This window comes from Parasteatoda tepidariorum, chromosome 10 (genome assembly GCF_982258835.1).
Source record: "Parasteatoda tepidariorum strain Cologne lab strain chromosome 10, Ptep-v5.0, whole genome shotgun sequence".
Lineage (NCBI taxonomy): Eukaryota > Metazoa > Arthropoda > Arachnida > Araneae > Theridiidae > Parasteatoda > Parasteatoda tepidariorum.
In genome coordinates this window covers 37,175,318-37,191,028 of record NC_141764.1, presented here as the reverse complement: position 1 = coordinate 37,191,028, position 15,711 = coordinate 37,175,318, and the positions used below count along the sequence as shown (strand labels likewise).

At 29.5% G+C, this 15,711-nt stretch overlaps 1 protein-coding gene across 1 annotated transcript; it reads left to right on the top strand.

Annotated features, from left to right (window-relative positions):
* Positions 1-69: 69 nt before the first annotated feature.
* LOC107445244 (RNA helicase aquarius) lies at positions 70-10,574 on the top strand. Its single transcript, XM_016059594.5, has 3 exons — positions 70-3,407; positions 7,110-7,341; positions 9,891-10,574. The coding sequence occupies exons 1-3, from the start codon at positions 70-72 to the stop codon at positions 10,464-10,466; spliced, it is 4,146 nt and encodes a 1,381-aa protein (XP_015915080.3). The 3' UTR covers positions 10,467-10,574.
* The last annotated feature ends 5,137 nt before the right edge of the window (positions 10,575-15,711 follow it).

Genomic DNA, 15,711 nt, shown 5'->3' with positions numbered 1-15,711 from the left:
AATCTCTTTCTGCATGGAAACATGAATACTATTAGATAGTAATAATTTTACACTCAACTAACTCTCAAGATGACTTCATCAACGTCTAAAAAAGAATCTCTGCCTACTGTTTCTCAGATCAAATCGGATACGATAACCCAGCTCGCAAATAAGTATTGGTCGAGTCACATTTCCAAAGAATGTCTTCAATTCGATCCTTCTATTATTAACGATATTTACAGCGAAGAAATTCTCTCCTCAAATTTCGCTATTCGACGCATTATGCTTCTGGAATTCAGTCAATACCTTGAAAATTATTTATGGCCAAATTATCAGGGAAACGTTACTCACGCTCACATGATGTCCATAGTAATCATGGTGAATGAAAAGTTTCGTGAGAGAGTACCTGCCTGGGAAGCATTTAAATCTAAACCTGAACATTTCCCTAAGTTTTTTAAGCAAGTTTTACATGGTATTATGGATGAAAAAATTTCCAAAAAGGAAAAGACTTGCTTGCTAGTTTTCCTGATACATTCTTTCAATAGCTGTGAAGTCGAATTGATTAGAGAAAGTATTAAAAAGATTGTATCACTGGCGATCTGGATTAATATTCTTCCAGAAAGGAGAAATCAGGAATTCAAAAAGAGTTCATTTCTACTCAGGTACTGGAATAAAATTAAGAAGAAGGATAAAAGTCTGAGTGAAGAAGATTTAGAAAATGTAAATTTTGAAAGGAAATTCATATTTAATTTGATAAATAATTTTTTTGACATTTTATATGCTATTCCTAACGTGGAAAAGAGTCCAGAATTAGACAAAGAGTTGATTGAAAGTGTTCATTATTGTGAAAGATTCACTGAACTTTTAATTGATTTAGAGGCTCTACCTTTAACTAGACGATTCTGTAATGTCTTAATTGACGACTGTCACGTTGTCGTTAAATGTCAATTGTCTAATTTACCTAAACGTGTTGAAGGCCGACTTTTCTCTCAACTGTTAGATATTTTGAAATTTTATTCCCGGTTTGAAGTTAATGAGTTCACTGGCGAACCTTTAACTGACAATGATATGATGCTTATTCATTACGCTTTATTTAAAAGTGTTCAAAGTGCAGCTTTTAAAAAAAAGATTCCTGAATTAAAACAATTTTATTTGTCAAATGTCAACAGCATAGATACTCGTGAAAATCTTTCTAGAGTGTTTTTGTCATTAGAAAATTCAACACTACATGATATGGCTGCATTTGTTAAACTCTTGCCAGTTGTAACTGATAAAGAAAATTCTTATGATAATCAGTTTTTATTGGAGTTGTTAATATCTAAGCTAGAAAAAAGAGATTCCCAATTGGAAGCTTTGAATCAAATGCCCCTCTATCCTACAGAAAAAATTATCTGGGATGAAAATGTGGTTCCTACAGAATATTTTTCTGGTGAGGGCTGTCTTGCTTTGCCAAAGTTGAATTTACAATTTCTTACCTTACATGATTATCTTTTCAGAAATTTCAACTTATTTAGGCTGGAATCTACGTATGAGATACGACAAGATATAGAAGATGCAATTAAGAGATTAAGACCATGGCAGACAGAAGTTGGTGATGTTATGTTTGGGGGCTGGGCTCGCATGGCCCAACCTATAACAATATTTTCAATTGTTGAAGTCGGAAAACCCAATATTGGAGAAAAGCAACCAGCATGTGTCAAAGCAGATGTAACTGTAACTTTAAGTACCAGATCACAAATTAAGTCTGAATGGGAAGCTTTGCGAAAACATGACGTCTGCTTTTTAGTCACTGTTAAGCCAACATGCTTACCTGGCACTGCTTACAATCCTAAAGAACCGTTTCTTTCTCAAGTTGGTATGGCTTATATTAGAGGCTGCGAAATTGAAGGTATGTTAAGTCCTACTGGAAAAGTTATTGAAGAAGGCCCTGAACCTAAACCTGAGTTTGAAGGTGATAAAAGAACTTTCCGAGTGTGGTTGGATTGTAATCAGTATCGTTTGGACATGCTGAATGCTGTAGGTGGTAGGGAAGATGTGTATGAAACATTTAATATCATTATTCGAAGGAAACCTAAAGAAAATAATTTCAAGGCTGTATTGGAAACCATTAGAAGTTTAATGAATACAGATTGTGTTGTACCGGATTGGTTGCATGATATTATTTTAGGACATGGAGATCCAGGAGCTGCTCATTATTCCAAAATGGAAAATCAAATTAGCGAACTTGACTTTAATGATACTTTTCTTAGTATAGAGCATCTAAGGAATAGCTTTCCTGATACTGATGTTCAGGTGAATGTTGATGATCCTAAAAAATTAGTACCACCATTCAAAATTCAATTTTTCCCAATAGAAGAAAATTCTGCTGAAAATGAAGTGCAAAAGCAAAAGGTTATTGTAACTCCCCATGTACTTCCTAATTCCGGACCCTATTTATATGCTCATCCTAAAAAGAATATGGTGCAGTTTACTCCTACGCAAGTTGAAGCTATTAAATCTGGAATGCAGCTTGGCCTTACTATGGTAGTTGGACCTCCTGGTACCGGAAAAACTGATGTTGCTGTTCAAATAATTTCTAATTTGTATCACAACTTCCCAAATCAAAGAACACTTATTGTCACTCATTCTAATCAAGCATTGAATCAGCTTTTCGAGAAAATCATGGCTTTGGACATTGATGAACGTCATTTGCTTCGTTTAGGTCATGGCGAAGAAGCTTTAGAAACCGAGAAAGACTTCAGTCGATACGGTCGAGTTAATTACGTCTTAGCCAAACGCCTCGAACTTTTGGATCATGTACGAAAACTTCAAGAAAGTCTCGGTGTGTCAGGTGATGTTTCTTATACATGTGAAACTGCTGGACATTTTTTTATGTATCATGTGTTAGCTAGATGGGAAGAATTTCTGAGTAAAGTGAAACCAGGAAGAGGTAAAAAAGTTGCTCTAAACTTAGTTGCAGATTGTTTCCCCTTTTCCAAATTTTTCGAGAAAGCTCCTCAGCCTCTATTTAAGGGTAAAACGTATGAAGAAGATATCGAAATTGCAGAAGGCTGTTTCCGTTACATAAAGAAGATATTTTCTCAGTTAGAGGAATTTAGAGCTTTTGAGTTACTTCGCAGTGGTTTAGATCGTTCTCAGTATCTACTTGTTAAAGAGGCTAAAATCATAGCAATGACATGTACCCATGCAGCTTTAAAAAGAAAAGAATTAGTAGAACTTGGATTTACCTATGATAACATCTTGATGGAAGAATCAGCTCAAATTTTAGAAATTGAAACTTTCATTCCACTTTTGTTGCAGAATCCTAAGGATGGGTTCAATAGACTTAAACGCTGGATTATGATTGGTGATCATCATCAATTACCACCGGTTATAAAAAACATGGCTTTTCAAAAATATAGTAATATGGAGCAGTCGTTATTTACGAGGTATAATTTTCAAACTTAATTTTTCATTATATGCATGATAGATTTATTAACTGTAAGAAAAGGTGAATATTTATTCAAACTTCTTAGTCAGTGTCGGATTAAGCGTACGCGGGGCTCTAGGCCTTTCAAATTTTTAAGGCACTTAGATTAAATTTTTTTTGTCGTATATTTTTTATTTATTCAAACTTAAAAGTATTTATAAATCTTTTCATTTAAGAAAGCATATTTAAAATAAAAATAAGTGATAATATATTAAATTTTACATTATTTTGTTAAATTAGAACTAAAAAATAATCATAACATTTTGAAAAAGTGTGAAATTTATTAACACTTTCACTAAATTATGTAACACTTTATGTTATGTAAAAAAGTTATCGTATTTTATTAACTTATATTTAAAATTGATTTTTTCTTAAAAAATCATTGTTTTTCTTAATTTTTTTTAATTTATTTTCAAAAAATCCATTTTAAAGGGGCCTAGTCTGGCCTAATGGGTAATCCAGCACTGTTCTTTAGTGCAGGTCAATTTAAACTTTTTGCTGTTCAAGTATTTCTTACTGCGGGCTGCAAATTTTCTACGCTTTTTGGGAAAATTTCTTCCAGTGGTAGCTAAGTCTATGTACAACTATTTGTTTTGTAAATTTCGTTTACCATTATTTTTCTCACCACTACATGTAAATGATTCAAAAGTTATATGAAATCCACTTTGTTCTGGCTCTCTAGTGTTGAAGCTTTTTATATATTTCAAAAATTGCCTAAAAATCTGAAAGCTTTAATTTTTAATTGGATACTTTTCAGTTAGCCAGGCAAAGAAATTCAAGTATTTTTTGTGTAATTTAATTTTAATATACAGTACAGAACCCGTTATCCGGAAATCAGAAAACCGGAAAACCAAAATACCGGAACGAAATTCGATAAATTTTCCCGCCATTTAGAAAAAATAATTTTTTTTCCTCATGAGATTTTAGGATTTTTCTTTCTTTTCTGAAAGATGTTTACCGTACCATCATTTTAGAAATAATCATTACTGTATTACTTCATCGTTTTTTCTTCTTTTTAAGATTATTTCCTAATATTTTTTTTTTAGTTGGGTTTAATGATAAAAAAAACGGCTTTTTGTAGCGATTCAGAAAACCGGAAAAATCAATTATCCGGAATAGCGATGGTCCCGATCGTTCCGGATAATCGGTTCCCTACTGTATTTAAAAAGGATCTGAATCTTTTTATGACTTTGCTTGCTTTTGGCTAACTGAAAAGTACCTTTGTTTTCCGCTCTAAAAATGTTTTGGCAAAAAATGTTTAAATTGGCAATCCTGTTAAGTACCAGGTGAGGGGACCTCTGCAAATCTCATTCTTCTAAAAATATGTAATTTTACTTTACTTTATATGACGTTTTAAAAAGATTTTTATTCTTCAATATTGAAACTGACTTTAAAGGTATAGCTATATAATTTTTGGGACAATGCTCTTTAAGTTTGTCAATTTTATTTTATTTTTATTCATAATTCATTACAGCTGTCGTTTTTTTTTTCGGTTAATTTGTTTATTCTATTAAAACTTATTAGTTTAAATTAAGAGGGTGATCAATGATTTTATAACTCTGTTTTTAAATCTTTTTTAAGATAAAAGAAGAAATAGCCTTCCCCACAAAATATTTTAGAAACTTTCTGTACCTAGTCGTAGTTTCTAGTTCCTAATAATAGGAGGCAATCTGTTCAATTCACTTACAATCAGTTGTCAGAATTTTTTTAATTGTTTCTGGTTGGCCTTTTGTAATATGTTTTGTACAATTCTCAACTGTGGAAAATGAAATATTTTGGAAGAAAAGAAGTAAATAGAAATTTTTAGGATTAAATAACTTGAAATATTAATTTCTTATTTTGAGCTCAGTTAACATCTCATAAACTTAAGATGACGTATGATACTATGCTTTAATAATACAGGCCTACATCTAGATAGAATTAAGCTTTCGCTCTTAGTCAAATTTGCAATTATTGTATACAGTTAAACTCTCTTATAATATGCGCGAAGGCACCATAATATTTGCTCATTCTGACCGAGTGCTCATATGAAAACTACTAAACTAAACTCAGCGGCGAGACATCCTTTGAGGGCTAATGCCTACTGTGCCCGTCTCAGTTTTCTTAACCTGACGTATGATACTATGCTTTAATAATACGGGCCTACATCTAGATAGAATTAAGCTTTCGCTCATAGTCAAATTTGCAATTATTGTATACAGTTAAACTCTCTTATAATAAGCGCGAAGGCACCATAATATTTGCTCATTCTGACCGAGTGCTCATATGAAAACTACTAAACTAAACTCAGCGGCGCAACAGCCTTTGAGGGCCAATGCCTACTGTGCCCATCTCAGTTTTCTTAACCTTGGGCTCTGGGGTGCAGGAGCAGATGTTCCGGTAAGGTGGTCAGCCGAACGCGGAACCCCCAGTGTTTAGTTCCCAAACATGCTTGGTACTCATTTATCGACCCACTGAAGGGATGATAGGCTGAGCCAGCCTTGCCGGCCCGAGGATCGAACCAGGGACCTGTGGCACGACAGCACGAAACGCTACCGCTCAGCCACCGGACGTCCATATGAAAACTAATTTGTTAAAAAATCATAATAGGTCTAGTTCATAACTAGGTACTTAATAAATTTTTTTAAAAAAGTACTTATTTTATTCATTTTTGTTTCTTTATAGTGCAGGAAAATTACTAGTTAATTTGCTTTGAATCTTATTGTCTCTTTGTTGTGCTACTGTTCTTTGGATAAGACACGTGACACAAAAAACATTGTCATTTACATCCTTTACCTGCTTAAGAATTTTCACGTCCGTTGTTATTACCATCACTTTAATTAATTTATTTATTTTGTCAGCTGTGGGTCAAATCTCAGCTACAATATGCTAGGGTTGGGTTTTTGAGTTTAATTGTATTTTTAAAAAAATTTCATTTAATTCTAATAAATAGATAATTTGTTCTTGACCAATAAGAAACATTTGTTAATTTTCATAAAAAGGCTTGAAATGTTTAAATGCTTTTATATTTTTAAATTAAATAAAAATTGCCCCTTTTTTTTATAGCAGCATCAAATATTTTTTGATTACCAAAAGTTTTATGCAGCTTTTACTGCTCATAAAGCTAACTTAGAGCCTCTATTTATTGTTTCATAACCTTCTAGGATCATTATTTATCCTAATTAAACCAGTATTCAAATTCTTTAAATAAAAATTTATTCCTCACAATGCTTTACAATTTAAAATCTTTATTAATTAATTATTTTTATTTATTTTTTGGGAGGACTAAATTAAAGGTTGCCATTTCTGTCATTTTATCTATCTATAAAATCATTTCGATAAAATTTACTAATTAGGAACATTTGAAAGAAATTTAAATTTTACGATTCTACAGGATAGTTACAAAGTACTGTTAAAAATATCTAATCATTTTACTGCATAAATATTGTATAGAACAATGATAAATATAAATGGAAGTATAACTTGAAAATTTTTTATTCTACTCGATCATCATCATATCGATTTCTGTATTTTAATTATACATAATTTAAAATTCTAAAGTGATTTTTCTCTCATTGTAGAATTGTTAAAATGAGAATTTTAAAAGATTATGATTCTTAAATTTAAAAAAAGTGTGTATTTTTTCTTATCAGTTATTAATATTTAATTAAATTTCTTTAAGGTTTGTCAGATTAGGAGTGCCAACTATTGACTTGGATGCTCAAGGCCGATCCAGATCTAGCATGTGTGAACTTTATAGGTGGAGATATAAGAATTTAGGTAATCTTCCACACGTCCTGAATCTTCCAGAGTACAAAACAGCCAATGCTGGATTTTGGTTTGATTATCAGCTCATCAATGTTGAAGATTTTAATGGTGTTGGAGAATCTGAACCTAACCCTTACTTTTATCAGGTAATTTTTATTTTGCATTTTTTAAGTGTAGGGTACTTATATTTAGTTAATTTTGAAATTTATTATTTGTATTTGGTTATTTTTGAAGCATTATTTTTCCATAATTTTTTTTTTATTTTTTTGATTAAAAGTATGAATACAGACTTAGATAAAACAGGGTTCATACAGACTCCTTATACTCCTTGGAAATAAAAAGAGGAGTACTTGTAACTAGTACTTGTCCATACTTAGATTTCCAAATTAGTCTTTAAAAACTCCTTACATTATTGTGTTGCATAGATGAACTTACTAAGTCCGCTGATGAATTTGCTGTCCAAGCAGGGGAACGAAATGATGTGACTTAGCTGTCAAAATCTAATAGTTTAAGAAGTGAACTTTAAAAGAAAAAAAATTGAATTGCAAGAGTTAGAAGAAAAAATAACAGCAAATAATTGTACATGTTACAAACAAACTTAATGATTTACTGTGGGGCTTTTTTTTTTTTTTTTTTTTGTAAAATGCCTTAGATTTTATTTTTAAATTTAAAAATATAAGATTGGTAGGTTTTTATGTTAATCTTTAACATCTGTACTATGTACTTTAACAAGATTTATTAAAATATTTGAAGCTGGAAAATGTATTTATGTGTTAAAGTGATAATTTTATTTATTTTTCTTGATGAAGTTTGACAAAGTCTAAATTTATTTAAAAAGAGCTGGAAAAAATATCTTATGCAAAATATACATTTTTGCTAGTTCTTTAGAGTGCTAGTGCTTTTTGATTTTTAAAAAAGTTTTTAAATTTTGGACTCCTTGGATTTCTTCTTCTGATCTCTGTATAAATCCTGATAAAATGAAAAACTTTCTCCGAACACAAAATATCACTTCAAAAATTTTTTTGCATAAGAATACAAAATTCTAAAATTTTAATTGTTTGTTTGCGTTTCTTAAGTTTAGATAAATTTTATAAATATAGATGATAGAAAGAAGATCAAGATTAAAATTCTACTTGACTAAAAAGTTAAATTTATGACTGTTATTATTGTTATTGAGAGAAAGTTGTTAAAATAGTCTAATTATAAGTGTTAAGATAGTTATTAATATATTCTGTTTTGTTTCTCAATTATAGTTTTAAGATAATCAAAATATTAATTTTGTAAAGTAAAACTGAATAGTGAAAAAAGAAATTCAAACATCTTTATTTATTTACTATTGAAATTTTTAATTTGAAGTTGACTTAGCATTTTTGTGTTCTTTTTTCACTCTTATTAAGAATTGAATAGAATCTGCACAGAATATCTTTAAAAACATTAATATCTGAATTTCGTTATTTTCTTCCTTTTTTTGGACAATTTTTATTTAAAAAATTATAAGTAGGTTGGTATCTTAAAAATAAAATTTTAAAAAAGATAAGTATTATAGAAATTTGCACTTTTAATTGTTTGTTTGCGTTTCTTAATTTTAGATAATTTCTATAAATATAGATGATAAAAAGAAGATCAAGAATAAAATTCTACTTGACTAAAAAGTTAACTGAAATTTTACTAGTCTGTTTGAATTTAAAAAAAAAAAAAAAATTAAAAAAAATTGTCGCAGCCGCAAGATTTACAAAAAATGAAATTATGTATCATAAGAATTGCCACAAAGGGCATTTTCTCAACTATGAACAATTTAGATTGAATGTATACATTTTGTTTTAAAGTGGTCATTACTGTCATTTTGTAATTACTGTCTCCAAACACAAAAACACATTTTAAAAATACAAACAAGTTCTGGTTTTAAACTATTATGCGTTAGCTTACAAAATGTGGTCTTACTTAAGCTAATAATGATATAAAAATAAAAGTGATATGAAGATGTTTTAGCAATGAAAAGGTAAAAATTCTTATGAAAATGTTTAATATTTCTTCGAATTTCTAGATATAATCTATTTTCTTAAGAAATGTTAATTTTTAAATAATAGAAAAAATGATTTTATTCATGTGTTTTTAAAACATTTAAATGAGGGGACAGTAATTATATTTTTCCACAAGATTACAATTTAAAATAATCAATATTTTTTTTTTAAGTAATTTCACTTTTCGTACACTTAACGCTAAACATGCCATAGCCAGTCAAAAGATCAGTAATTTTATGTTGTATTGTAGAGTGTTGTTATATTAAATGTAAATTATCATGCAATATAAAAATTATCAACATCAAGCTAATTAGGAGATAATTTTTTTTTAATCGTCTTAGGCTAAAGTTAATGTTTTGAGAAAGTCACCCTTATATAATAGATAAGTGATTAGCATGTCCCTTACAAAGTTATAATTAGGCTAACCTTGTTTGTTTATTGATGTTAGTATTGCAAGCAAAAGTAAAAAGTATTTGTTTTCACTGATATTTATTTATTTTTAAAATTTATAACTTTAATTTTTGTTTCTTTTTAATTTGAAAAAGTTGCAATATATTTCTTTAATATCTTTTAGTGAAAGAGACTGCACTATAGCAATTTTATAGTATATAATTGTTGTAAATTGTTTTTTTATAGTTAAATTATGAATTGCTTATAGAAATTTTCTTATACAGAATTTAGCAGAAGCAGAATATGCTGTTGGTGTGTATATGTACATGAGAATTCTTGGTTATCCAGCTGAGAGAATCTCCATTCTTACAACATACAATGGACAAAAACATCTCATTAGAGATGTTGTCAACAAACGATGTGCTAACAATCCCTTATTTGGACGTCCACATAAAGTGACAACTGTTGACAAATATCAGGGACAGCAAAATGACTATATTCTCTTATCTTTAGTTCGAACGAATGCTGTTGGTCATTTACGAGATGTTAGAAGATTAGTTGTAGCTATGTCTCGTGCACGTCTTGGCTTATATGTGTTTGCTAGAGTATCTTTGTTTCAAAATTGTTATGAATTGTCACCTGCTTTTAAAATACTGATGAGGCGGCCTCAGCAACTTCACCTGTATCCTCATGAAGTATATCCATGCAACAGAAAGTGGGAAGACAAACCATCTGGAGAACCATATATTATTAATGATATGCCCCAAATGGCACAGTTTGTGTATGACTTTTATCAGCAGAAACTAGAACTGGTAAAACAACATGTACAAGAAACACAATTTGATGAATCACGATCATAAATAGGAACAATGTCATTGTGTATGTAAATAATTCAATAAGTTTAATCATCAAATCATGTGTATGATGTTGATCATGTATATGGTATTAAAATTTATTTTTAAAGTTCATTTAAAGCTGTAATTCTTTCTCCATGTTTTTTTTACATTTATACTCTAATGACTATTCCTAAACCATACAGAAATATTGAAATTGTAATTATAATGGGGGGGAAAAAAACTTGGTAAAAAAAGTTAGGTACAATAGGTTTGTTTAAATACTCTAGGATTGTACATTGATAAAATATTTCTTCTTGTAACTTTGAAACAGCTTTTATAATACAGTGAACTCTCACTTATGCAACGGTGTAAGGGGCCAACAGAAAAAAGCGCATAAGTGAAAAACTTCAAAATCCTAAAACGCAACGTAAATTGCAGTGACAATATGAATAAATATGTTTTTCAAGATTGAATGTTCATATTTATACTGTTTTGGTATTTACTATCAGGGGTCTGTCCAGGGCAAATTTACTGCCGTTAAGCGGTATTTTCGCAAATTTAAGTTTAGGAAAAACGGTAGTTTCACAAATTCAACTTTAAGAAAAACGGTAGTTTCACAAAATACTTTTAATATATTTTCGAAAAATATTTAAATATTTTTGAAAATATTTACTTATTTTACCATATTTTTGTGTTGATTTTTTAATATAATCTTTAAATTTCACAAAATAGTTATCTCTAAAAAAAACCTAGACGGATCCCTGACTATAATTATACAAAGAGAAAATTCAACGTACCTAATGACAATTTATTTTCTTACAAAATAATCCTTAATACACGTTTGTATTTGTTTCTGCCGACGTATTTCAAAAACAGTTTTTTCCAGTTCATATAAATGGGATGAGGGAGTTTCAAAAGCAGAATTCAATTGTAATTTTTAAGGAAAGTACTTGACGTCATAATATGCTGCACAATAGGTTGTTCAATTACTACTGTCACTAAACAAACTACCTCCTTTTTAGTTACCCAAGATGTCCATCTGACTGCAAAAATGTGATTGCAGTCTCTTTCATATTCCATGTGTCCTTTTTTCTTCTTCTAGGAAACAGCCTGGGAGTAAAACTAACCTCTGACCAAAAGGAATGGCTATTTTCTTAAAGATGACTGGGCTTTCATTGTTTTTGGTGTAACAGATAAGACACCCTATTCAAAATTGCAGAAAGAATGTCTATAGCAAAAATGAGAAGGTCACAGGGGGAAGAAAAGAGAACAATTCAATAGGATCTGACAACATATTTCTTTTTATCTGTAACAAGGATTGTTTATTTGCTTCAATTTTTAATCTAAAACCTTTTCTTCTTTTTTTTAAACTATTTAAAGAAAAAAAATTAAAATGTTAGCCTAAAATTTCGGCGCATTATTGAAAATTTTATTTTTAGAGTGCCGCATAAACGAAGGATGATTATCATTATGTTCCTACCCAATGTACTGGGACCTATAAAAATCGTTGCATAAATGAAAATGGTGCATAAGTGAGAGGTCACTGTATTTGTTATAGTCCTGCAGTAAACTCATTGAAAGACATGGTTCCCAATAGTAGTAGTAAAGAAGTCAAGCGGTGGTCAGTGAGCAAGTGGGTGACCACTTTTGAGTAGCCTGCAAAGGGATTAAGAGTGTATGGTATCTGTCCTTGCTAAACTGTTCTACCGTAAAATGAACAGGTAGTTGAGCTACCAAAGCAGGGGTGTCATCCCTTCCCCAGATCCAAATTATGATGGCATATCTTCAGATCATCCTCGGTGGTGGTTCCCAGAATAACGTCAACAATCCATTGTACAGCTTTAGCGTTACATAAATAAAGTTATTACAGTAGCATTTGTTATGAGTTAAAAGCTATTATTTACAAATGATGATATTAAAAAAAATTTTATTCTACAAGCACAATAGGAATAAAAGAAGGGGGAAATTCTCTTATCTAATTACATTTTGAATAAATACAACATTCATTAGTTTTAAAAAAAAAAAATATAGAAACATGTATTTTTCAAAAATATGAGATAAAATGCTATAAGTAATTAATGATTTTTTTTCCCTTCAAATATACTGATTTTTTGGAAATTCTGTGTACAACATCCTTAGATATAATTAACTATCACTGTTTAGTTAGAAAATGAGCATTTTATACCATTACTTCTGAAATAATGATTATCTGATGTAATTAGGACTAGGCCTACTTTAGATAATCCAACAAACTCCTAAAATGGGAAAGCTGAAATTGAAGCTGTTTTTTTTTTTTTTTTTTTTAATAGTGCTCTATACTATTTAGTTTTAATATGACTTATTCAATAAAAGTTTGTCTCATAGATATAAAATTATTTTAAAATTCACTTCCACTATTAAAACAGAAAAGTATGCATTCGCTCCTTTTTTAAAAATAAATAAGTAAACCATCACTCCAAAGCAGTATTTAGTTTTCAATCTTTAAATGATTTCATTGATTCAAACTTTTTCAAGGCTTCCTCTGGATTTTATTCGCATTTACATACTTTTCTTGCATTGATAACATAATACACTTCTTTTAAGCTAAACACAAGTCATGATGGGGAAAATAAACTACACTAATAATATTGAATAAAAGAACAAAATTGCTTTCTTTAACAAAACTAAAACAACCAACTAACAAAAAGGTTCATTTGTTACTAAGTTAAAATGAATAAATTTAATGTAGTTGTGCAGTACAAAGAGTTTTTTATTTTAAAGGTTTCGTGAATAGCATGTTGTGACATCTATATTATTAAAAACGGGAGAGAAAAAATTTATTCATTGGTTAACAGAGGTATTTGAATGAAAGAAGTCTAGAAAGAATCTAGCTTCTACTGCACTATTCTAAGTTTAAATATTCAGAATGAAAACTTCAAATGGGATTAGATTTCATAATCCTACTCATAAATTGAATAAAATATTAATGAATGTTAAATGGAATAAAAAAAAATTTTCCAATTGCAATTTTTAAAAAAAATTAAAATCTTTCTGTGAAGTTTCCAAAAATCATAAACATAACTTTTCATCTTGCAGGGATCAGTTAAATTTTATTTAAATAGGAATTAGAAGAGGTGAAAAATAATAACAAAGAACTTCCTTAAGATTTGGCATTTCAGAGAAAACAGCATTACTTATGGCAAAGTTATTTCCGAAATGTCAATATAAATCAGTTTAACTGGAATATTGCCATAACTATTTCTAATAAATTTCCAACCCTTTCATTTTAATGTAAATTATTTTCTATTTTATTTATATTCTTAAAAAGATAGCTCAATAATTCATGAACAAAAAAAAGCAAAAATATTAACTAGGACAACTAAGGAGGTAACAATTCCTATTAGCACAAAACAAACTTGTATTAAACTGTCAGAAATTAGCAAACTTTTTTTTTTTTTGTCATCTAGTGATTATTTTAGTAGACAATTTCAGCAGAAACTCTGTACTGTAATACATTGGTGTTTGGAAATGAAAAGACTTGTTAGTATTTCTCTAACTTTCTTCAAACCCTAAAAATTCGAAATGAACTTTTTGCTGTTAGTGCGAAAGTTATGAACTCTTGGGATATATAATAATTTTATATGTTGTGGATAGAAATCCAATCATGAAAAATAATTCAGTGTTTAAGTATGGAATTTCTCAAAACACTTTTGACCAAATTATTGAGAAATAATCTTTAATGATGGTAAATATCTTATAATTCATAGTTGCCAACTCAATTTGGATTTTCCAGTAGACTACAAGATTTTGCCAGTTTAACCTTGTCACCTGAAGTAATCAAAAATTCTGGTTTTAGCATTTTTTTTTACCAAGTCCTTAAGTAGATTTTTCATCAAGTTTATTGCTTGCTTGAGTTTTAATAGAGGTTTCCTGCTAAATAATGAAGTAAACTTCAATCATATTTCTAAGTTAGAAGTTTGTTTTTTATTAATATTCTTTTTGTTTTTTTATTCAGAACTATCTAAAATGAATTCAAATATAAACATAATAAAAACATTTTTGTTTCCATTTGATGTCAATCATAAATGAAGGGGGGGGAAACAGTGAATTTAAAATTATAATTCCTGTTTTAGTTATTTTTATTATATCTATAATATTCACAGTGAATTTAGTTATATTTATTTTGACAATAAATGTCCCAAAATTTCCTTGTGGTTGTGATGGTTTATTTTCAATAGGGCCTCACTTAAATAAAGCGACCATGATTTTGTGCCATAACTATACACGAAAGCTATCAGAACCTAATATATACAGAGATGATTGTGCTCCGGAAAAAATCCGGATTTTTCGCTAACAATGATCCGGAGATCGAAGGTCCAGACGTTTAAAAAAATCATTGATCACAGAAGTTTCCGGAATTCAAATTTTCAAAAATGGAACTTAAAAACACAGTTTATTTTATTTGTTTGCAAGGGAGATACTTAATAAGCTTATATTCATGATTAATATTCATTTTATGTCAGTAACTAGTTATTATAATCAGAAACTCAAGAAAGACATATTTGTAAATTTTAATTACTTCTCCTGGTCCTCATAGGTATGTGTAATTTTAAATATATTTTAAGTAAGCTAAGAAATATTGAGAAAAAGGGAAAAAAAACTTGTTTTTTTTTTTAACTCAAGAAATTTTTCCGGAATTTTAACTTGGGCTCACAATCACCCCTGGCTAATTCAATTAGCATGAAAATAGAATTTCTTCCCCATTATACAGCAGGGTGGAGACTCATCAATTACGTAGGAAAGTCTTAGTTATGGTGGTAAACATAACCTCTGTTTAGGCTGCCTATCAAAAGATTTTAGATCCATTGACTGAGAGAATTGGTGATCCAATTCAGATTTTACAGCAGGACAAATTTATTAGTATTTATATTTATCAAATTTATTAGTGACAAATATAATTACATAAAATATGTACTAGTGACTTTAAATAATTCACACCAGACATTGTTTTAAGTAGCAAAACTCTGTTTACGCAGTGTTGGTTTTTGGATAATAGGGTGAATGGTTTACCCTTTTACTTGACCTATATCACCAAGAAAAACATGGGAGCTGGGCTCAATACGCCAATAGTACTGGTTTCGGGCAAATTGAAAGTTCTTATTATTGAAACCTGGGATAATTATTGATATTATGTCTTATAGGGTCATATCCTATAATTGGTCGGCAACATTATATATTTCAATTCACATATAAACATGGCGAATATATATGCTATAATCAGAAGTGGTTT